This window comes from Tuber melanosporum (assembly GCF_000151645.1).
Source record: "Tuber melanosporum whole genome shotgun sequence assembly, scaffold_38, strain Mel28".
Lineage (NCBI taxonomy): Eukaryota > Fungi > Ascomycota > Pezizomycetes > Pezizales > Tuberaceae > Tuber > Tuber melanosporum.
In genome coordinates, this window is record NW_003299063.1 from 718,994 (window position 1) to 741,970 (window position 22,977).

The 22,977-nt window shown below is 49.0% G+C and overlaps 6 protein-coding genes; 2 read left to right on the forward strand and 4 right to left on the reverse strand.

Moving 5' to 3' along the window:
- Positions 1 to 2,869: 2,869 nt before the first annotated feature.
- On the reverse strand, positions 2,870 to 6,233 carry GSTUM_00007686001 (uncharacterized protein). XM_002839591.2 has 3 exons: positions 5,304 to 6,233; positions 4,225 to 5,240; positions 2,870 to 4,096 (listed from the first exon to the last, which is right to left on the reverse strand). Exons 1-3 carry the CDS (start codon positions 6,028 to 6,030, stop codon positions 3,524 to 3,526), a joined length of 2,316 nt encoding a protein of 771 aa, XP_002839637.1. The 5' UTR covers positions 6,031 to 6,233; the 3' UTR covers positions 2,870 to 3,523.
- A 6,443-nt stretch (positions 6,234 to 12,676) lies between these two features.
- GSTUM_00007687001 (uncharacterized protein) lies at positions 12,677 to 16,121 on the forward strand (the record flags this gene model as incomplete). XM_002839592.2 has 10 exons in its annotated part: positions 12,677 to 12,763; positions 12,837 to 13,113; positions 13,204 to 13,481; positions 13,543 to 13,821; positions 13,890 to 14,145; positions 14,204 to 14,284; positions 14,342 to 14,550; positions 14,615 to 14,656; positions 14,752 to 14,907; positions 14,962 to 16,121. 10 exons carry the CDS (start codon positions 12,677 to 12,679, stop codon positions 15,895 to 15,897), a joined length of 2,601 nt encoding a protein of 866 aa, XP_002839638.1. The 3' UTR covers positions 15,898 to 16,121.
- A 273-nt stretch (positions 16,122 to 16,394) lies between these two features.
- On the forward strand, positions 16,395 to 18,356 carry GSTUM_00007688001 (uncharacterized protein). XM_002839593.2 has 4 exons: positions 16,395 to 16,729; positions 16,819 to 16,855; positions 16,930 to 17,934; positions 18,012 to 18,356. The coding sequence occupies exons 1-4, from the start codon at positions 16,657 to 16,659 to the stop codon at positions 18,100 to 18,102; spliced, it is 1,206 nt and encodes a 401-aa protein (XP_002839639.1). The 5' UTR covers positions 16,395 to 16,656; the 3' UTR covers positions 18,103 to 18,356.
- A 36-nt stretch (positions 18,357 to 18,392) lies between these two features.
- GSTUM_00007689001 (uncharacterized protein) lies at positions 18,393 to 20,749 on the reverse strand. XM_002839594.2 has 7 exons: positions 20,573 to 20,749; positions 20,398 to 20,491; positions 20,255 to 20,338; positions 19,896 to 20,185; positions 19,188 to 19,836; positions 18,988 to 19,125; positions 18,393 to 18,925 (listed from the first exon to the last, which is right to left on the reverse strand). The coding sequence occupies exons 1-7, from the start codon at positions 20,653 to 20,655 to the stop codon at positions 18,611 to 18,613; spliced, it is 1,653 nt and encodes a 550-aa protein (XP_002839640.1). The 5' UTR covers positions 20,656 to 20,749; the 3' UTR covers positions 18,393 to 18,610.
- A 6-nt stretch (positions 20,750 to 20,755) lies between these two features.
- On the reverse strand, positions 20,756 to 21,007 carry GSTUM_00007690001 (uncharacterized protein; the record flags this gene model as incomplete). Its single annotated transcript, XM_002839595.1, has 1 exon — positions 20,756 to 21,007. One exon carries the CDS (start codon positions 21,005 to 21,007, stop codon positions 20,756 to 20,758), a length of 252 nt encoding a protein of 83 aa, XP_002839641.1.
- GSTUM_00007691001 (uncharacterized protein) overlaps positions 21,007 to 22,977 on the reverse strand; it is a gene marked incomplete at its 5' end in the record, with an annotated part of 3,289 nt that continues 1,318 nt past the window's right edge. Inside the window, 3 exons of the mRNA XM_002839596.2 lie at positions 21,007 to 21,255; positions 21,324 to 21,902; positions 21,956 to 22,963. Of these exons, the coding sequence (XP_002839642.1) occupies positions 21,241 to 21,255; positions 21,324 to 21,902; positions 21,956 to 22,963 (1,602 nt within the window). The 3' untranslated portion in view covers positions 21,007 to 21,240.

The following is a 22,977-nucleotide window of genomic DNA, read 5'->3' on the forward strand; positions in this document are numbered from 1 at the left end:
AGAGGCAACTACCGTACCATAGCATATGATGATCGGGATGAGTAAGAGCATAACTCACGCTTACAACAGTGCCTATCGAGGTACCTTATATAGCAGGAAGAACCAAAAACCGACCCCATACAAAATCCGGGGGGGGGGTGTGAATGAGTGAGCGGTGGTGGTTAGTGGGGGTGGTGGGTGGGATTCCCGCGACCGTGCTGAAACGGCCTCTGTCACGGAACCCATGAAACAACGATAGAAGACTACCATAGACTACCACCCTAATACCATACCATACACCTCCTGAGCGCAGGAGAAGAAAAACCCGCCCCCCCCCGCCCCACACGCATGATTGGGTATAATATGGTAAGTGAGAAGTTATGAACGCCCCGTGTACTGTGCTGCACATAACGGCCGCTGGTACCGCTGGTACGGCGATGGTATGAGATTGAGTGAGGCTTGAGAGCTATGTTACCTTAATACTGCCGGTAGTACAGTACCGGTAACGTCCTCGCATCACCGCAAGCATTTCCGACTTGGCGGTTGGTGCTCTCTCTACTCGAGCGTACCCTCGAGTACATTGTTGTAATTCTTGTTTGAAGTTGTACTTCTTGCTTGATTGATGCTCTACCTAGGGCTATAGGGCCCTATTTATGCTACAGGAGAGCGCACTACAATCACCTATGACATGCGCTTCACGCAAGAGAAAAGAGAAAAACAAGAACAACAATACAACATAGCCGAGCGGTAAAGAGAAAGGAAACATGAGCGAGATAACCAAACTGGTATCGTGATAGAGTTTCCTCGGAAACTCTGTAGTAGTCAACTGCGTAATGAGCTCAATCGCATATTAAAATATTCTGTTGTAGTCAGTGACACATAGGTAATAGCGTACCGGTAGTCTGAAATGTTCGGTACCGGTAGGTATTTTGTAGTACGAAACCAGCAAACCTAACCGCCCACATCCAATCCCTCTTCAAGTAATAACTTTTGGCAAAGTAAATTAAACCTCCCCCATCTCACCGTATCACCCTCGTCACCAATCACCAACCGCCGTCGACACGCCACCCACCCGTTCACTCGCCCACTCGCTCTCGATGCGATCAAGTTAATCCTACCAAAAAGGGATCCTCCCCATCGTACTCCTATCCATCGCGTGAGTATGTCAAATACAAACGCCGCGTAATTCTACCAGCAGTGAGACCGTAGATCTCTAATGATCCCCCCGACGACGAGAACACATTGGCATCGCCGTCGGAAGTAAATTACAGTGCCGGTACCGTACTCGAGTACTGCATGGCATGATAAGGCAAATAGCCGGTAATTCCAAGGAAGAAGAAAGTGCTTTTTGCGGAAGCACGCTGTGCTCGTACGATACAGTGCTCGTACAGATCGATCTTGATCCGTGATAACGAGCAAGCAAGTGTAGATCTCACATGCCGTCCCGCCATGCCCTGCTGCCAGCCTTCTCATCGCTGTGCTATGATAATATTATTATAAGTTTATAATCTGATATGGTAACCGGTGCGCGGCATCATACACTTCGATGACATAGTCTATTCGAGCGCTGGTCATGCAAGCGGCGTCAAAAATATATTTATTATTTTCCCTTTTTTGCTCACAGGCAGAAGTTACAGTAGGCTTAAGTAGTCTACACTCTCCAACGGGGCCGTGACGAATACCAGGCGGTGATGAACAGGGATCGGTAACAGCTATTTTTGTTACGGTACCCTACTTTGACGGTTTCACTTTTTTTTTGCCTGCCAAATACCCCCCGGTTCGTTACGGCCTGGTATATGATACAAGTACCGTACGGTACTGTGCCGGTACGGTATTCGCCACGGCCCCGTTGGGGACTGTATTCAAGTGCCCCCTATTTCCCACCCAGTGAAACATCTGGGTACGAGTAATGAACATATCAGGATTCGAGGAATATACTCGAGTAGAAGATTCCAATGTCTATCGGTAGTGTGGGTGGTAAAATGTAGATCCCTAGATTCTCGGCTGCTCGAACATAATTTATTCCGGAGGGAACTCGTGACTCGTGAAGGGTCTAGCACGGGGACATGAATCACTCATGTTGATCGTTTTTCCTCCCAACCTTGGTGTTGTTTTTGCTGCGTTGCGGCGAAGTGCATTACGATAATTATTATGATACTGCTATCAGAAAAAATGGGGCGACTAATACTGTACGAGTAGCTGCGGGCTGTCTCCAAGAACCATTGGCATAATGCGCCGGGCAGTATTGGAATACCGAGAATACGGTGTAAGACGAGAATAACAAGCAAACTTGCTCCTAGAAACGGATTTTTCGAGGAAGAGGAGGAGGGCATTTCTCTGCGTGACCAAGTGCCGGTACGGGCAACAGGAGGGAGAAGAGGTATGTATCCACCCGGGAAACATTGCCTATGTCCGTCCGCGTTGGCGAGTCCAAAAGTGCCGCACGTCTGCCCCGGCTCTCCACGGTACAGTACCATGTTGTACTGTATCATAGTATACCGGTAGAGTGCCGCCGGGTGTATAGATGGAAACCAGATCCAAGCCACTTCGCATTGGGACACAAAGGGGAGATGTACTGTACTCCAGCAATTCGTGGGAACCTTTTAAGTCATCCTTCCCCACGCGGTACGCAAGCTGGGGCTTTCCTTCACTTGTGGGGTGTGCGCTGTGTATGATATAGTCTAAAGAAACATTCCCCAGTTAGAGTACCGGCACAGTACTGTATATACTGGTATCCTGTCCATCCTGACCCATCCCAACCTGTGATAGTCTATGTTTCCATACCCGCAAATCCAGTAAACAAAAGAGAAAACAAAAACAAAAAAACACATGAAATTCGCATTGCACTTCGCCGCCACCCGACATCGGTATTCCCAGTGAAGAGAGGCTATTGAGATAGAGATATTTCTCTTTTTTTTGCTAATATTCTTCCTACCATCTGCAGTCCCCGACCCAATCCAGCCCCAGCCCAGCCAACTCGAACCCACCCCCATGCAAACATAAAAACCCCAAATAAACAAGAACCCCACCTAAAAACCCTATATAATCGATGACGTCCAAGTACGATGTGAGATGAAATAGCAAAAAAAAAAAACCTCCCATTGTGCTTTAAAGGAAAGAAAGGAAAAGGAAAAATAGAGATGGTCAAAAAATAAGCAAAAGGAATGGGTAAATAAAACTAAAAAAGATGAAGGAAGAAGAGAGAGAAATTCATAAACTTCGTACGATTTTTGTTTTGAGAATGGTCCCCCAAAAGCCGGTAAACTGAAAAATAAAATTAAAATAAACAAATCGGAGAAGATGGAATATGAATACACCCAATTCGTAGTGAAAAGAACGCCCAGAAACAGAAAGGAAAAAAAAAGGCCCCATGATAGGAGCCAAGGTTTAGGGAGTAACAGAATCCCTCCTCTTTGTACTAATATTCAAAAGGTGTCAGGAAAATATAAACACCGCGAGAAGAGCAGGGGAACGGCCAGGAGAGAGGAGTAAGGGAAATAACGAATGAAATAGGGAAAAGGTTGTAATTGGGTGGGAAGTCTGTCTATTGCGCTTGGTTAGATATTCCAAGGGGCTCCCATGTCCGCCTCTCATCCATGCTCCTAGCAATCCGACCACCCGGTGTCAGAGGCGGCAGCAACCGCCTACTATCGCCGTTCACGTGCTCATCATCTATGTCGTCATCCCTAGCTGTCTCGTCTTTTAGACGCTGGAAGTAATCTGCTAACTCGTACTTCGGTGGAGGAGTGATAAGAGGCGGGGGAGCTACATCATAGTCAAAAGGAGGAGGATTGTGCGATGGGTAACGAATGAGATGGAGTGGCCTAGCCGCCTCATTTGGGGGTTCGGGTTGACCCGAAGATAAGTGTCCTACTTGCGTATCCACGTTCAGCGTCGGTGTTCCGCCCCTCGGCGAATTCTTTCGGGTCAGTGAAGGGCACGAGCACTGGGTGCCGGAAGATGCAATCCCAGGGTTGGGGCTATTGTACGCCGGAAGAGCTGTGTTTGCGCCTGCTGCGCGGCATGACAGAATATGTAATGGAGAGTCGATGGAGATCTCGAAATGGCGTCGCTTCCCAGGCTCGTTGGGATCAGCTTTGCTCAGTCGCATCACAATCTAATAAATGAGAAACAAAAGGTTAGTCCCCAAGATATTGCGAATAAGCGATAGCGCAGGTTACGGAAAAGAAGAAAAAATAAAGAAAAAAGAAGAAAAAGAGGGCTCGCCTTGATCCAATGATGCACTTGAATATTCTGATACGTAGTATCAAAGTGTATCCGATCCTTTTCCTTCGCATTGCAACCGGGCAACTGTACTGCAAGCTCCATCTCTGTCGGCCCAATATTGTCTTTCCCAGTAAGATCCCCGAGCAAATTATCCGACCCATTGCCTCCGTCCAGATTCCTGCCGCCAGCAACCTGCTCCCCATTAAACCCCCCCCCAGCAAGTATTCGCGCAGAAGATCCAGCGAAAGTAGAGATCGATGGTCCGTCGGCCCTCTTCTCAAACAATTGAACCTTCCGCGTGGGGTCCAGTCTATTAGACTTCTTGTTCCTGCAAGAGTACCCAATATTCTCCGTGATAAAGATTTTTATCCGGTGACACTGCACTTTCGCTAAGGGCGTAAGCTTAAATGCTATCGGTATCGTTGAACCCAACGGAAACGATTTCCCGGATATGACAATATCGTAGTGCAACTGATCCTCCCAAGTCCGGCTAATGGCGATAGGCTCTGAACATTCTAGGCTCGTCTCCGCAGGACATCGGATCAAGATTACGTCCCTCTTCCCAACCAAATTTGGCCGGAAAGCGCCGGGTCTCACTATTGTGCCTTCCAATTCATACTTGACAGCCCCAAGATCGACGTCAATAGTCTCCGGCAGGCAGCTCTCAATAGGCAGCTCAAAGTTGTAAACGTAGTCACCGGGTTGGAAGATTCGGTAGCCACGTTGAGCAACTGATACCTCATTCGGCAACTCCCCTTTGCTAAAACTCCTAGATTGTGTGAGCTGTAAAGAAAGCCTACGGTCAGTAGAACAGCTGCCCAGAGCTGGTGAGATCCCGATAGGGGAGGCCGATCGTGCCAGATGCCCTATCGCAGAAGTGATAGATGAGGTGCAATCCGAAGAGCTTTTGTAGAGCCGACACGAGTCCGCGCCATGTCCCAATTCTGCTGTTGCGAATTGTGCGTTGAAAAACGGCCAAGTGTGTTGCATAATCTCCTTCTCCTCAAAATATTCGGACTTTTTAGGCGGTATACCTGGGGTATAGCTCAGTGACTGTTTCAATACTTTCTTGAATCTGGGGATCAAGGTAGCTCTACCTTCAGGCCATTCGGTTCTAGCCCTTCCCCGGAAAGTAAGACTGACCGCCTTTATTTTTGTTGGCTTCGAAATTCTCAGTAACAAACTCCCACGTAACATCGCTGGTGCCCTATTGGAATGGTCGCTTTGGTCAAACCCTTGCAGAAATAGCATCGGCTCTGCCAGCTGTATCGTCATAGTAACTACTCCTCCACTCGTGGAAGCCTGAGGCTTCTCTGACGTCAGGGGTGCAATATCCCCATTAGCATCCCGCAAACCGCTGCTATGCCCGCCCTCGCAATCTCGTGGTGTTAATATTGCGGACGTAGGACGAACAGGAGCGGACGAATTTTTAACATGATGTGAAGGAATGCCTGAATTTCCTCCACCAATTGCCCTCCCCATTCCTGTAGGCATTGGGGGCGAAGCGGGTGGTTGAGGTGGACTCCTCCGGGAGCAAAAGGTTGAGGGCGAAGATACGGCCGAAGCGAATAACTTTTTTGCGACGGCTGAAGGGGTTCTTTGTATCCTCCGGGCAATGGACTCTGCGGAGGAATATGTAGAAGATTGTAGGGATGGTATAACCGGAGTGGATAATCTATTTCTTCGACAGTTCGTGTTACGAGGGCGATTTCGTCTGTTCGAGTGTTGTGTAGAAGTAGTAGTGGTGGCCGCCGGGCGGTGGTGGGAGTAGTTGGGCGGGGCGGGGCCGTGGACCGCTGGGGTTGGAGCTGCAGATGTCATCATGTCGGTAAACGGATCTCTCAAAATCCCGATAAATTTCAGTGGGAGTTCTCGTAATGCCAGTCAACGACAAGCAGTACGGTAGCAAAAAAAAAAAAAAAAAAAAGCTCCGTGCCAAAATTCTTCTGACGGAAAGGCAAGGGCAGCAAAGGGAGTGAGTGAGTGAATGAATGATCGGACGAAATTTGGGGGGGGAGGTTTGCAAGATGCCGCGGCAGAGCGCGCAAAAAGAGTGGGAGGGTTCAAGCCTACATATAAACTCTGTCCCGAACTCCGTTGAGAAGGGAAAGGCGCCGGCGTTTTCGTAATAAATGGAATCCACCCGAGCGAATGGTGTGGGAATAAGAGAAGAAGAAGGATGGAGGAAGGGGAATAAATGGGTGTGAATGAAGGAGAGGTTAGGTTAGTTGGGCACAAGTAAAGAGGCGTAGCAAGTGAGCACAAGTGGCACGCTGGGCGGCTTTCGGGCTTCTGGCTTCCATCTTACTTCACAAGTTTCCTGTGCTGTTGTGTGCTGTGTCGAATACCGGTATATGCGGATAACTTAGAGTACAGTATGGTACTCGTACTATTCATCAAGGATACGAAGTGCGCGGGTTAGAAGCATGATTCCCTGAGTAGCCAAATGATCCCTCACAGATGATAACCTAGCCTATCCTGCTTCCCTCTTAGAGGGATTTACTCTTCGCCCTCCAGATTGGTAGATAAACCCTTTCCTCCGTTAGTTGGACTGTCGCAGACGGGCTAGAAAGCATGCCAACATAGGCATTATCTATTTGCTGACCTTATGGCAATCTTTCCAGGCGTAGTTTACGAAACCTATGTCGACTTTTATCCCACACACAAGCTATGTTGTTCAATGCAGTAGAAGCAGACCAGACTATCATACCAGTTATTCATTGCAATATCCCTCTGGCTATGGTTGGTAAATTATGAATCTTGGACACAGCCGCCTCTACCGTGTGTGTAAGCCAGGATGGCTAGGCAAAAGAGGGAAATATTTTGCTCGACATATTAAAAACAACCAGGTTCGAGCAGGGCAGAGCAGATAAAATTTCTCTGCCGGTATGCAGAGCTGCAACAGACCCAAGCTACGATAACTCGTAGACATACACAAATCTGAGAGAAGGGTACCCGAGCAGAGTACTCGTACTGTGCAAGCAAATGTGGTGACGGAGATGGCACACGCTCCCACGCACACACACACACCTTCCATTCTGGGCCACTTCATGGGAATAATACCGGTAGAGCGGGACCGCGGATATCTGCACATTTCGGGAATTGTGTCTGGTTCTTCTCTGACAAATAACTCTGTCCTGTCCCAAGCGTGCCAGATGCCAAAATCATGTGTTATCAATCTTTTCTCCCCCGACTCCCCAACCGCTATTCCAACAATCCAGCTTGGGGGAATTATGGACGAATTTTGGAGGGGAAAAAACACGAAGGATATATCCACTCCATGCCACAATGGTACCGGTATCGACTTCACCACGAAGAGGAGGAGGCACTGTACGAGTACTCGAGTAGGGAGCATCCAGTTCTGGACCACGAGATCATTTCTTGTCGCTCCACATTCGATATGCAACCAAGCAAACGTAGAATGTCGAGCCCTGTATTTGCTAGGATGGAAGTTGTGAATGGCGGGGATGAGGTCCGATGCATTTTTTTTCTACCCTCCCTCCAACAGGCGTTGCATTTCCCCCCCACCCTATCGCTCACTTTTGTCCTCGCTCATTTCATAATTAAATTTTCGTCCCTGATTCCCGGATATGCACGGCGACGCATGACATCAGGAATGGAGGGCCGTTCTATTTCTATTCTTGCACATTACGCGCACACCACACCCCGACATCTGTTTTCCTCAATATTCAGTGGATCAAAGTGTCACACTGGCTTGATGTGGCCGTTTATCATACCAGCTCGATCGATCTGCCATGGCCCGGATTCCCCTCTTGGCGTAATGGTTCCCTGTTATAACTAGACCGAGAAACAATACCGGTATGATACTCGAGTAATAGCAAACAGGGAACACACAAAATCCTGCCAGGGTTCTGGACTATGATGGGCCAGGAGTTTCCGCACTTGTGCTCCTTTTTTTTGTGTGTGTGGGCGCCTTTTGTTCGACTGCCCGTCCATTACGATCCAACTCCAAGAAGCTACCAAGACCCAAAACCCTTTACAAATCGTGTACTTGTACTGCACCAGAACGAGTATGATGTGGTATTTGGCATACCGGCACCGGTATCATAACCCAGAAACCTGGCAAAACAGGGCTTTCCCCGAGACGACTCTTCTATCGTACCATACTCGAGTACCGGTACTCCGGGCGCATGGTAGGCTAGGGTCCGAGTTATGGAAGAGTCTCCTTTGTCCCGTTCATCCAAATAATAATAATAATAATAATTGAAGTTTACGGCGCCGTGAGAGCCCAAATCGGACCATATCTACCGGCACCGTGCCGGTACTCGAGTATGCCCGAAGATAAATCTAATGGGATCGCCGGCGTCCCACGTCAGTTTCCGAGGACTGGCTTGTCTGGTTTGCCTTGCCTCAGTCGACCGGTACCATACTCGTACCGGTACCTCTATCGTACAGGCGTCCCTTAGTCCGTTGTGTGCCGCCGCGCCCAAGAGATCTGGCGGAGAAAATAACGAGGTCCGGAAAGTATCCTTCCTTAACTACAAATACGAGTAAATCACTACGGTAGTCGCAAACTGAGACCTCTCCCACCGATTTTCCGGCGCTCTGACAGACTGAGGGAGGTCTTTTTTTAACTCTAAGACATCTACGGGTGGCATCCCTCTAACGCAACGTTGCCTTCGCTCCTCCCCGGATACTTGTAGAACGCGCTCTAAGGTAGACTACTCGTAAAACATGTTGTGTGGACCATTACCGGTGCCCGCGCCCGAGCACCGTATGGCTGTAACGAGAATATAGACTACCGTAAGTTATGTTTGCGTCGAGAAAGCATCCTGTTATCCCTGGATTCCTTCACGCCTTTTCCGATGACGAGTTTGATGACAGTGAAAAGATTACTGCGGAGGCTGCAAAAATCCGATAGCGGACAATTTTTAAACTAAAAATCTGAATCCGGGACCGTCCTATCCGACGCACAGCACTCCAGACTCCAGACTCCACGCCGCGGCGAGTGAGGAAAAAGGAAAAAAGAAAAAAAAAACACAGCTTCATCTTGGTGGTGGCAACGTCCAATGGCCCGAACTCGCGACGAATTCTCGATGGAACGAGCTCGCATCAGATGAGTATGGAACCGTACTGTATCACCCCACTCTACCATATCCTATCCGTGGAAGAGAGAGGAGAGGAGAAACCACAGTTCACCAAGATCTCGAGCTCCCGAGTTCCGTTTCCCCCCCCCCAAAAAAACCCCCCATCCAATGGAGAGAATTATGGCTTGACCTTCAATTGCCGCTAGACCCGTCAAGCCGGATTTCTGATCTTTAGGGGTTGGCTTTCGACGCGAACAATTTGCTGATCTGGAAGGGTACCGGTATTATATGGAACCAGGGAAAGTCCACCCTCCCAACGCCGACAATTTCACTTAGACTACGATTCCTTCCTTCCTTCTTCCCTCCCTCATCTGCAGTAGGGTAGACCACACACGAGCGGAATGAGTACAAAGAGGGGGTCACATCCTTTCACTTTCTTCACTCTAGAATCCGTAGAAAGTCATTTGCACCGTTATTGAGCCCATCCAAGCATCATTAAACTTTCAGATGGATCGAATGCCGTGCTCAGAGACACAGCACGGCACTGTGCGAGCACATAACGGCCTCACCATCACCACCGCCACAGCCACGAGGTACCCGTAGTACGTTACCACGGACCGCAAGCACGCCAAAACTTACGGTTCTCAAGTACAGTACAGAGCGTTGCTCAACAATCTTCACCGCAAAGCCACCAACAACCATTACAATGCCACACAGGGAAATTTGTATGATATGATACCGGTATTCCAAATGTTTGTTTGTTGTCGCCACACTCAACTCTCACCACAGCAGATTCAGGCATCATACTTGCGCAGCAGCCCATCCATCATACAACAAATCCTGCCGCACAGCATGCCGGTATCATACTTGTGCTATATCACATCCCCCCCCCTTCCCTCTCTCCCTTCCGTTCCATCCCTTCCCGCTGCACCCTCTCTGCGAATCTACGAGTACTCGTACTTGTACTCGAGTGCTCGCTCTCTAGCACCTCCCCTCTCCACTCTGCCGTGATTACAGTAATGCACTGTAACAACAGCCAAGAGATGGCAACAACGCTTGAAAGATTGTTACTCTATGATTCAGTTGCCCTGCAGAACTTACGGTACACAACACGAGGTTTGACACCCCTTCACTTGGCGAGACAACGATCCAGACAGACAGACAGACAGACAGACAGCCTACCTTACAAGTACCGTGTTGACGCCACTTGCGTGGAGGAAGGAAAAGAGAAGGGGAAAAAGAAAAGAAAAGAAAAGGGCATTTACCAGTGCCGGGATTTCGCAAAGTACGTACTTGAGTATCACGGGAAAAGCAAAAGAGAGAAGAAAAAAACAAAAACGACGGAGAAAAAGATCACTTCAGCTACGGTAAGTTACTCTCGTACCGCATACTGGTATCATACCGTCAAAACAAGAAAAAGAAAACGGACCTTTTCATGCTGCTGGTCGTTTCAATCGTGAAGAATACTTCATCCCCGTAGCAAATTCCGAAACTCCAGAAGCATCGGCAAACCATAAGTTGAGTTTCGGGGACCCGAAGCCACCTGCACTTTGACACAGTTGCTCAAGTAAGGTTGTTGTTTTTCCGACGGTCGGCAGGTGAACGTGGAAGGCAAATCACCAACCAACCGGACACAAGGAATCACACTAACCTACGATACTGTGCTCAACCACCGGAGAAGGAGAATCCACTTCATTTCCAGCGGCAGAAATAAGCACGGAGTTCCACTGGACAGGGCATTGACGGTTAGTCGCTTGCTCTCCCATACATTCTGATACGATACCCTCCCGGCTACGTAATGTATCATTCAGCAGTTTCCCCGGGTGCGAGGTGAGGTGCGAAACGGTATTGCGCGGGAGTACTGTACTCGAGATAATGGAAAACAGTAAACTGCCGCACTATAGCAGCTTAGCTGGCACACCTTCATACCGGTATCACGCAGCGAGTCAGGCACGATAGATATCCTCGCTTTATTGTAGGATACGAGTACTGTACGAGTACAATACCATTACCAACCAATTTTCATTCCCCAAACCTGCCCACCCACTAGGACACCCGTCCCCATCCCATCCTATAAATATAAAAAATATCGATCCCCTCGTGAGAAACACGTTGAGCACAGCATTTAAAACTCACGAACGAAACAGCACCCACAGGAGTGATACTCCATGATCTCACCCTACACCCCCTCCTCTCACCCAGCCGAGTGGGTCCAGACAAGACGGTTAGATAAAAATGTTGCATTGTGGGTGCCGTGCTGACTGACGGACGGACGGACGGGCTCGGATCCGCTGAACATGGGTACGATAAAGTCCTGCATGTCGTGGACGTCCGTTTCGCTTGGGGGGGGTGGGGGGGCTTATCTCTGTCTGTCGGAGAGAGCCCGGAACCACCACCGGAAGCTGTGATCACAATTTCCTTCTGGCAGTGGGTCCTGGTGGGTGGTGGACTCGTACAAGTACGGTAGGTGTGGGGTTGTGGGGCGGTGAAGGGAGGAAAGATGGTCACAAGGGCCTGGTGAGCTGCTCGTAACTTTTGGCAACAGCATCTCACCGGTATTTGTCACTTCAGATCGGATCTGTTTGGCCTTGCCGTGCACTGCACTTTGAGTGACGGGTGGGATTTGGAATACCTGTACCATCGGTACAGGTATGATACCGTATCAAAAGGATTTTTTTTTTCTTTGGTCAGTGGAAAAACCTTGATCCGGATTTATTTGTTTCCAAAGGAATCATTGCGCTTGATGAGTGGGAGATCCCTGACCCTGTTTTTTTTTTTTTTTGCCCTGGGGGGAGTGCTGGGTGCTCGAGTACGAGTAGTGTGCTAGGTGCTCCGCTCCGTCTTGCTCCGAGCCGCCGGCAATGAGAGTTCGTGTAGGTGTCGGTAGTCTAAAGCATGATAGTATGATAGGAAAATTGGCAGTGTCATATATAATCACTCGATATGCACTCTGGTTTTTTTTTTTTCTTTCTCTCCCAAGTTATCACCACTGACACTTTGCGAGCTGGTGCAAAGCGTGGACCCATGCCGCAGCTGCGAAGGTCGGACACTCACCGAGAAATTTCCCGTCTCTCTTGGAGACAGTGATGGGTGAGCCTGTCCCTGAGCTGCTGCTGGCTACGATAAGTTGGTTCTTATTCCTAAATGGGACACTCCGATAGGTAAAATTGCGAGCATCTTATCTTATCGTGCTTTGTTCTTATCTGATCTCTTCTTCCTGCCAAGCCAACGCGCTGTGTGTGTGACAAAATCTCTCGCCCGGGTGACCCGGCACTTTCCCAGTCAGAACACGAAACCCCGACCTTTGATCTGAATTTTCTCCACTTTTCCAATCACCCTCGGCTAACTATATCTCGAAAGAAGGAAGGAAGGAAGGAAAGAAGGCAGATCTTCGCACGCGCTTTTTCATCGGAAACTCAACCATGGCCGATCAGGCTGATATCACGCGACACTCTCATCCGCTCAGTGGTATTGTGATATGCTGCACTTCTGTACCTTCAGAGCTCCGTGTGAGTATTTTACCTCTGATTTCCTTATCCCCTTATTGCTTTTGGCTGATGCTTTAGTTTTGCTTTGCAACAGACAACCTTAGCGAAGAAGGCTGTGGATATGGGGGCTCGACATGTCCTAGACCTAACCTCCGATGTTACACATCTTATCTGTGCCGACCTCACCACACCAAAATACAAGTACGTTGCGAAGATGAGAGCTGATGTGCGGGTCATGGGTGTGGGGTGGGTGGATGCCATGTACGATTTATGGATTAATGGCGAGGACATCAACCCTATAGATTTCAACGAGGAATACAAGTTCCCTACCTTCCAGGGGTTGGCTATCTCGTTGACTGGTATTCAGGAGTGTACGTTTTTGTGTTTTGATTGAGTGTATGTGGAGTTCTTTTAGAGGTGTGCATATTGTTCGACTGACCTTTTTGCCCTGATTGCCATAGTGAGCGAACGGAAAAAGATCGAGGACATTGCGAGGTCGCACGGAGCTTCATACCATCCTGACCTGACAAAGTCGGTATCACACCTCATCGCTGCGATCTCCGAGGGGAAGAAGTACGACTTTGCTAGGAATAATGGCATCAGGATTGTTACGATTGAATGGCTGTACGACAGCTTAGAGCGAGGAATGGCGCTGGACGAGAGCTTCTACGACCGAGAGCTACCTCGGGAGATGATTGGCGTTGGTGCTAAACCATCGGCGACAGTAACCCCTGGGGGGGTAAGTCTGACTATGTTTTTCGTTCCTGCCTTGTAGCTGGGAAGCTTATCATTGTATGTAGAATGTCGAGGTCTCGGGAAAGCGCAAGATACGTCAGAGAGCGGAGGATCTGCTGGGAAGCGGAAGCCAACACATCTGGAGTGATATTCTGGGACAAGCCGCCAATCCGAAGCCGAAGAAACGGGACGAATGGGGGGATGATCCGGGGGACGATGTGATCGTGCTGGACCATCCGCCACCAATGCCCCAGGAAAGGAGGCCTGCCGAAGCTGCTGGGGGTAAAGCGAAGGGCATAATGTCTGCTGCTACCTTCTACATTCATGGTTTTAAGGATAAGCATGTTCGTCCGATTATTTTCCTCACTTGCCTCTAGCGAGAAGACGTGAGCTCATATTGCATATCCTCCAGGAAAAAACAGTTCGTAGTGTATTGCTATCCTATGATGCTACGATAGTCTCAAAAATTGAAGATCTTGAATCATATCGGGAATCTTCAAGACTTATCATCATAGTTTCTCACACCATTTCCAAACTGAATTGCCCTGAGTTTCCTGGTGCCGAGGTTGTCACGGAATGGTGGCTCGAGACTTGTCTACATGAGTCCCGGTTTGCAGAGCCATCCGAGCACTTTACAAATACACCGTTTGAAGAATTTCCCCTGGCAGGTGTGTTGCTAATATCGATGTCTCATTGTCGGGTATTAAAAACTAACATCTGTTTTAGGGCTGGAAAGTATGGATATTTGTCTCACGCGCTTTACTGGTATCAGATTGCTACACTATCAAAAGCTGATCACCTTACTAGGTGCGCTTTATTGCCAAGGATAGCTTGAATAGAGTAAGACTAACCCAGGGGGTATAGGGGGAAACTTTCACGCTGTGCTCAGAAAAGAGCGAACCTTACTCATCTCCAACAGGCCGGCGGTTGGTGACAAATTCCAGTTTGCACTTCGATACGATATTCCCGTGGTTTCGGATGATTGGCTGGAAGCATGCGTCAGGGAGAGGGGGGCAGTAGCTTTTACAGATTACCTTATCCAGGGTGAGAGGTTGGAGAGTCGAGAGCGCAGTGTGACTATTACGACTGGAGAGGGCGAGGCGAAGAAGCGTGCACGATCAGAGACTCGGGGTGTAGCTGAGGATCCCAAAAGGCTTCGACCGGCGGAGGACTCGAAGGGTAAGAAGACTCCGACCAAGAAATTGCCACTTTTGGGGGATCGATTCAAGAAGAGGTCACCCGGCAAAAGGTCAGCAGCTGATTCGGTTACAAAGCCTGATGCGCCCGGAAATGGTGGTATCGGAGCCAAAGCTCGCAGGGGGGTGAAGCGTGGCCGGGATGAGATCATTGTAGATGATGTAGCTTGCTCTAATGAGAAGAAACAGCGTATTCTCCACGGCTGCATCATTGGTATTAGCTCGGGATTAAAGGTAGCTGATAACTCTTGAGAATTGTATAAAATTGACTAATAGTTCAAGCTGTAGGATCGTCGTGCTAGCTTGGATTCGATTGCCAAATCTATGGGTGCTGATGTAGTGGGCTCCTTCTCTTCAGAAGACCTAACTCTAATCACTCATTTTATTGATACGTTTGAGGTGACCCGGAAGTCGACCAAGGATTTTGAAGCGGCTAGGGCAATTGACAATTGTCACATAGTCTCCACCGATTGGCTGTATAGTAGCGAAAAACATGGGAGGAGAGCTGATGAGAAGGCATACTCCCTGATACGACCACGTGGTAGGGGGCTGGAGATGGATTTCGATAAGAGTTCTTCGTTAAGCAGCCTCGACAGCGCAATGGTCTGTGCACCGAGCCAGGGGTTTGACTCGGAGCTTATGCCTCCCCCAAGCGACGATCAGGGGCTCCGAAGGGGAGAAGGTTTGGAAAACGAAGCAAAGACCCTCTTGCCCTTGGATGTGGTGTCTCACCCTTCGCTGGACGAGCTGCACAATCAATCCGTACATGTTTCCCAAGCATCCGCCAGCGCTTTATCGCCTACCGAGCAGGCTGATGCGGAGAGAAGGAACCTTGTGGGGGAACTCCTGGGCAAGCTTGGAAAAGACACGATAACAAGCGTGATGGATAGACGCAAGAGACCGCGTGGTAAGCTTCTAGGAAGAGCTTCATCGAACTTATCTTCATACAGCAACAACAGTGCCGGTGGTTCGCAGGGTGAGGGCGCTAGGCGTGGTGACTTTGATTTTAGCAGTCCTAACAGACACGAAGTGGAGCCTCCTATGCCTAGCCAGGCTATTACATATACAGATCCCGAGGCGGAGAAGGAGAGGAGAACTGTTCGAGCAAAACTCCGTGGTAATCCTGTTGCTGAAAGTCCGAAACCTGTAGGACGTATTGGAACCGCGGTAGATGTTGAAGTTATGACTGCGTCAGTCACGAGGAGACGGGCAAAGAGGAAATAGGAGTTTGCTTTTTGTTTTCTCAACATCTTGTTCTCTCTCTCTCATGGTGTGTACAGTACTCTAACTTAGCTACTATATCTGCGGGTGAACTGCATTGCTTTGGGCGTTGTCTACTGTCTTCTGTCTGCTCTAATGTACTCTACCAAATCATAGGTGTTGTGCTAAGGTGGATGTGTTAGTGTTGCATTTTACTGATTCCCGGCGTAATAAAATGTACTATTGCTCTTTCTTTTTTTTCCCTTTTCCACTTCAGGTAGCCTTTGGTCAGTAGAAGAGAGTCTTGTTCCGGAGGTGTGTCGCGAGAAAACATGGAGGAAAACACTATCATCAGTAGTGAGAAGTTGTGATCGCGCTTGGTATTAGTGGGGTTTGGGCTGAGCAACGCCCTAGCCGCCCCATGAATAGGATCCAGAACGGTCCGGGCTCCGGGGTAAAATTACCTTAACTATGGTAAGCTGGAACCTTCACCAGCAGCCACCAACCTCTGCCTTTGCATTCCTCACTCTTTATTCCCCGGAGCAAATGTTCCGATCAAGCCAAGCAACCTGGTAATCCTCCACCGGGCATATAATATATCTTACTACCGCGCCGAAACTGCCACTCCGCACATAACAACCACCCTCTCTCTACTCTCCACGTAGAGCCAACAGAAAAACAGCTCACGGAATTCACGTATTCTGACAGAGTGCGTACGATATCTTCATTTACGACCGTCAACATCTTTGCTTGCCCCTGTCTTGGCACGGTCAACCTTTTGGCATGGCGAGCTCGGTAGATGACCGGGGCCCGGAGGCGCCGAAGAAGAAGAAGGAGAAGAATAGAAGACCTGCGGGTACGGATTTTGCCCCTCCTTTTATGCTGGTTCGTCGTCGCCGTCGGCGTCGGGATATGTGGCTGACTGGATGGATGGTGGTGATGTAGACACTCCCTTTAGACAGCAGCGATTAAAAGCCTGGCAGTTCGTTACCCCCCCCTCCTATTCCTCCTCCTACACGTATCTAGCTTTCAAGTGATTTACAATACCCCTTATAGCCCCATCCTAACGCCCCGGACCGCTCTCCCCCTCTTCTTTGCTGTAGGCATCGTCTTCGGCCCGATTGGCGGACTCCTCCTCTGGGCAAGCACCCAAGTCCAAGAAATCGTGATCGACTACACAAGATGCATAGAATCTACTAGCGGGGAGCTAACTACTATCCCCTCCTCGGCCGTGAGATCCTCCTTCACCACACCGCTCGACCCCAAAGACCTGCCAAGATGGTCCATGCACACTCGCCCAGCGCCCTACGACCCGGACGAGGAGGAAAGAGTCTGCACTATCGAATTCACCATACCAAACGAGATGAAGGCCCCGGTGTTAATGTACTACCGCCTCACAAACTTCTACCAGAATCACCGTCGTTACGTGATTTCGCTCGACGAGCAGCAGTTGAAAGGCGAGGTGAGGAGCTACGAAGACCTGGACGGATCGGAAGCTTGCGCGCCGTTGGCAGGGGCGGATAAAGTCCCGTATTACCCTTGCGGGCTCATCGCCAATTCCATGTTCAACGACTCCTTCACCTCCCCTGTTCGCGTGCAGGCTGAGGGAAATTCCCAGGGGGAGGAGTACGTCATGACGAATAAAGGCATCGCTTGGGGCGCTGATAGGGAGCGGTACAAAAAGACCCACTACCGCCCTGACCAGGTTATCCCTCCGAGGAACTGGGTCAAACGATTCCCGGAGGGCTATACGGAGAAGAATATGCCCGACATCCATGAATGGGAGGAATTCCAAGTCTGGATGCGCACCGCTGGCCTCCCCACGTTCTCAAAGCTCGCCCTGCGAAATGATACACTGGCGATGCCGGCAGGCAAGTACAGAGTTAACGTCACGTACAACTTCGAGGTCATGAACTTCACTGGCACCAAATCCATCATGCTGTCCACTAGGACCGTCATGGGCGGTAGAAATCCCTTCCTGGGAATCGCGTATGTCGTTGTCGCGGGATTGTGCGTGGTGCTTGGAACGTTGTTCACCGCGAGGCATTATTGGAAACCTAGGTATTTATTTGTTCAACCCCACATTCGTTTTGATTGAGCAGGGTTGTGGAAGCTAAAGAATGCCTGGAAATATCTAGGAAACTCGGAGACCGAAAGTACTTGACATGGAATAACGAACCGACCGGTGGGTCGCATGTTCCCACGCCCGTTGGACAGGAGACCCAGTAGTTTTTCCTGTCTGGTTTTTTTCTTTTTCCCTGGGTATTTCTTACCGTCTCTCGGGCCCCAATTTCAGTTCCATTACTTTTTTCCCATCTTTTTCAGTCTTCTAGGGAAATTATCCACCTGTTAGTTTACTCCCTATGTTTCCCTGTATCTTTGAAGAATTTGATTTGGTTTCTTTTCTTTTGTTGCGAAAGGGTTTTTTTTTGGTATTTTCGTCTTTGGCTCCTGTTCTTAATGCACATATTTTTTTTATCCTGCTTGGAGATTAAATTTAGCCTCATCGTGATATCTAGTTGCGGCATGGATAGATGGATGCTGCGTCCCATGATTTTATTCATAGGCAATCACTCGGTAAGCTTCATGTAGCTCATCATTTTGTCGATCACACCACGACCCACAAGTCAAGTAGCCTTTGATGACCCCTACACTTCTATCTATTGAATATCAAGTGGCAACTACAAGCGTGGATGGAAACTTTTTAACCCCCTTGACAACACCTGATTCTAGGTCTCTAAAATTCATTTTCGCCACTCCCCGCAATGATAACGTTATTCACCTTCAGCACCATTCTGCAAAGTTGAGTTGCGAGGAGGAGTTGCTGGCGTTTTCCAATCAACGGATCGATGACGAAGAGGTCTCGCATGTCATTGTTTCCGGTCATCATACAGTCCACCCCTAGCCTTGAGTTACCCTCGCGGACTTGTCGGGACTTGACGGATGCGAGGGTTTCTATGGGCGAAAGGCCGGAGTTTTGGGCGAGGGCCATGGGGATGGCGTCTAGTGAGTTTGCGAAGGCGCGAATAGCGTATTGCTCTAGGCCAGGGGTCTATAGGATTGGGTTATTGCGATTTCAGGGCTAAGAGGTGTATTGAGTAGAGTTGGACATACCTTGTCTGCCTCTTCGGAAACTGCTAGAGAGCAAGAGATCTCTGCAGCGCCACCACCATAGACAACTCTGTTGTCTTTGACAAGGTTCCTCACAACGCACAGAGCATCATGTAGCGCACGCTTAGCCTCATCGATAATCTATTACGGGTAGTTAGCTAATCAGGTACCATGGAAAACGGCCGGGTCAAGTTTGAGTTAACCATTTTGTTACTTCCTCTCACGAAGACGGTTACAGCTCTTGTGTTTGCACACTCCTCAATAACTAACATCCGATCTCTTGTGGTTCCAAAAGAGAGTTCACGAACAACACCAGCCCTGCCCAACTTCTCCGCGGTTAGGTCCTCAAACCGGGGAACAATCCTTCCATTAGTGGCAATCGCAATCAATTCCAACTCTGGACCACCGACCCATCGAACAGCGGGCAATTTGTTCTGAAGCAGCAAGTGATTAGCCTCGTCGTCGAAACCCCACTGGCAGATAGCCAGATTAGCGCCGGTATCCTTGATTTGCTTAATCATCTCCTCAAATTTCGACTTCTCGTAAGCCTGGAGACGCTTAAACTCCTCCACAGTAGTGATATCAAGTTTGTGCTTGGTTTTGGGCTTAGGGGGCTCGAATGCACATGTTAAGATGGCGATTTTAGCGTCTTCAACAACCCGGGGCATTTGCGGATGGGACATGTCCTTGTCGATAATGACACCCTTGACGAGCATCGAGTCATCAAGGGCACCGCCGACCTTTCCGTCAACCTTGATTAGCTCAAAGTCAACGTCTTTGCGATCCAGGTCGGCGACGGAAATTACGGCGTCGACAGCGATCTTGCTGAACTTGTCGTGGGCTATCGAAACGCTATATAAAACCCATTAGTACCAGATACATAATTCCGGACACCAAGAATTCTATCAAACATTTTGCTTCCCAAGGATGTTTTTGCAGCCCGTGTGAGATTGTCAAGATTGTCCTTCGAGAATTCTACAACATCCGAAATCCGATCAAGATGGGCAACCGCAACATCACACGCCAGATCAAAACCATCTGCAATCCGAATAGGATGGATTCCCTTGTCGATAAGGTCACTCGCAGCCTCCAGGAGAGCTCCGGCAAGGACAACGACACCCGTAGTTCCGTCACCAATTTCGTCGTCTTGGGATTTGGATAGCTCGACAAGGAGTTTCGCTACGTGATTTTCAATTTCCATCTACGGAAGCAATAGGTGTTAGGATTGTTGCCGCTAGACCTAAGGGGAGAATGGGGAATGGATAGTAACCTGTCCGAGAATAGTAGCGCCATCGTTTGTAACTGTAATGTCGCCATCAGGAGATATTAAGATTTTGTCGAGTCCCCGAGGTCCCTAAACCGCACATGGATCAGGAACTGCTGACCCTACTTGGCCTCTTCGTTTGAACATACTAGGGAGGATTTGACAATATTTGCTACAGTCTTAGCAGCCAAAATATGGGACTTGACAGCTTCGGTGCCATGTTGCCGTTTTTTACTACCCTGACTGCAAAATTGAACAAGTTAGTGAGTGCTCAACCATCTGGTGGAGTATCAAAGTGAAAAGAGGTAGAATAGGATTGCTCACTCTCTGACAATAATGAAAGGTCGGCCGTTTTCGTCCCGCACCATCTGAGCATTACTCATATCGATCTGCATTTGGCCAGCCATGTTGAAGGGAGTCAAGTGGAGGAGGGTACGAGGGACAATAAGCCTTTGTGAGACCGGCCAAGGACGGTTGAGCAAAAGGCGATGATATGAAGCGAGTATGTTATGAATAGCTATCGCAGGTGGAGAGCTCGGGGGTGATGGTGGGGGATGGTAGATGTGGTGGTGACGGTGGACAACTGGGGCTCGGATAGGGAGGTTGCACAGAAACAAAAATTAAAATCCAAGCATGCGGGGCACCAAGCCACAGGAAGCTACCTGCCAGCCACCGCCGGTATCGAAACAGGGCTTTCTGGTCTGCATTCACAACCCTCAAAAATAATCTACAGCATAAGACTATCATACCGCTATCCATCAAACTTATGGCCGTAAATTATTTTTCGCTGGGCTCATAGCAAACGGGTACAGAAAGGCCACACCGCAATCAAATTACAAGTCTGCACAAACCACTCCAGTGCAATTTGTTTTCTTCAAACCCCAGCAGCGAGAGGAAAAAATAAATAAATAGGGAAAAACTTTCAGAACAAAGCTGTTTCGCGCAATTGCTCGCCTACCCATGTCTATTCGGTGGTAATATTTGCATCGAGATCACGAGTTGTTGACCTGTAAATTGCGGTGAAATTAGTAACCGGATTGTACGGATGTGCGAAGGGGAAGGGGAAAGCGTATACCTTTTCTTTTAGTTGGGCAAGGAACTGCCCCAAGCTAACCCCTTGGTCGGTCCTATCCTCGATCAACATGGTTTGGGCCCAGAGTCTCAAGGATGGCTCGCCGTCCCCGCGCACCACATAGAGGTGAGGAACAGTGATAGAGCCGACCATTTTAGATTTGTGGTTGCGGCTCTTTTCAACAACTGCTCTGACACGTTTATTGAATTCTGCCCCAGTGCCTTCAAGGTGAGGGAGAGTGGTTTTTCCGACTTTGACATGTTCTACACCAGGTAGACCAAAGACATCCTGCACCAACTGAGGAACAGCTTGTGGCCCGATCCAAAGGAATTGAATTTGCGTATCGTCAATCAAGTAGCATCCAAAGGGAGCGAGGCGCTCTGAGGAAAGGTTCATGGCAGGGGGGAGAATTATTTCACCCCCGGCTGGGCCGGGAAGCCCACAGCTATCAGGCATATCGTGAAGCGAATAGAACTTTGGGTGAATGTACTGCATTAGCATAGGTGCCGGCAAGGTCGAAAGGAGACAGAGGGCAGCAGAGCGAAGATCGGTAGGGATTTGAGCAGATTTTCGGAGCCCGACCTAGCGATATTTGTTAGCGAGGATTATGGCAAATGTACATATCAGATACTTACGTGTTTCATTAAGCCCAAGAACAGGACCACAAGCCCCTTCAGGTTTGCGGCGAATGAGAGGGGTGTAGCAGCCCCAAGGTGACTGACTGTGAGCTCTTTCTTGAACGTGATCAATAGTTCAGTCAATTTGGCTTGCAGCGCTTCTCTGGCTTGCTCCAATCCGCTGCTCAGGGTCTTCTCCACAGCTTTGTGACTAAAGTACATGGTTATGGCTACTTGGTCAGCGGACGCGTAAGCGTCCGAAAGATTCTGGGTGGTTGGTAGGGCCAATGTCATGATGCGAATTCTACGCTCCCCATTGCAAGTTGTATGCAAGACTGCAGTCTGCATACAGACAAATTGCTTCCCAAGAGGCTCGTCAATAGCCACTTCGACAACATATCCCTGGTCACGAGGGAAGGCAGGGAAGGCACAAAGATCAGAAGACCGGTTGAAGAAGTTGCCGTAGAAGGTCTGCATCCGCAGCCCGGTTGTAGCCCTGACTCTCATAACAGCCTCGAGTGCTATCTCAGCTGATAGATGGTCTGAAAACTCTCTTGCGAATTTGATGGCGTCTTCGCTTCTAGTGGCATTCCAGCCCGGATAGAAGTAGGTCTGGCCACCGGTGTACCTGGGCAGATTACTGAGTGAGGCGACATCTTGATAGCTGTTTGAGAATAAAAACATATCCACGGATACCTGATTCTTGGAGCATTCCACCGCAAACGACTTGTAAAAACTGTTGGCTGTCTGTAATAACGAACTTTCCTTGCTAGTTCCAAGAAGCTTCTTGTCCTCCCGATTCTCCAATTTTCCAGCTCCCAAACTGGGCAATGTCGCTGTCAAAACAATTATTTTACCTCCAATCGCAGAAATTAGTTTGTGTCCTGCCTGTAGAGCACTACCCATACAGCTCGAGCCATTCTGCGAGTTCTGGAACATATCCTGGAGTTTCCCTAATAGGTTCTCAATACCTTCCTTACACTCGGTCAAAGGCACCAACAGGTCACCCGGGATTGGCAGGAATGGCTCGTCCAGGTCAG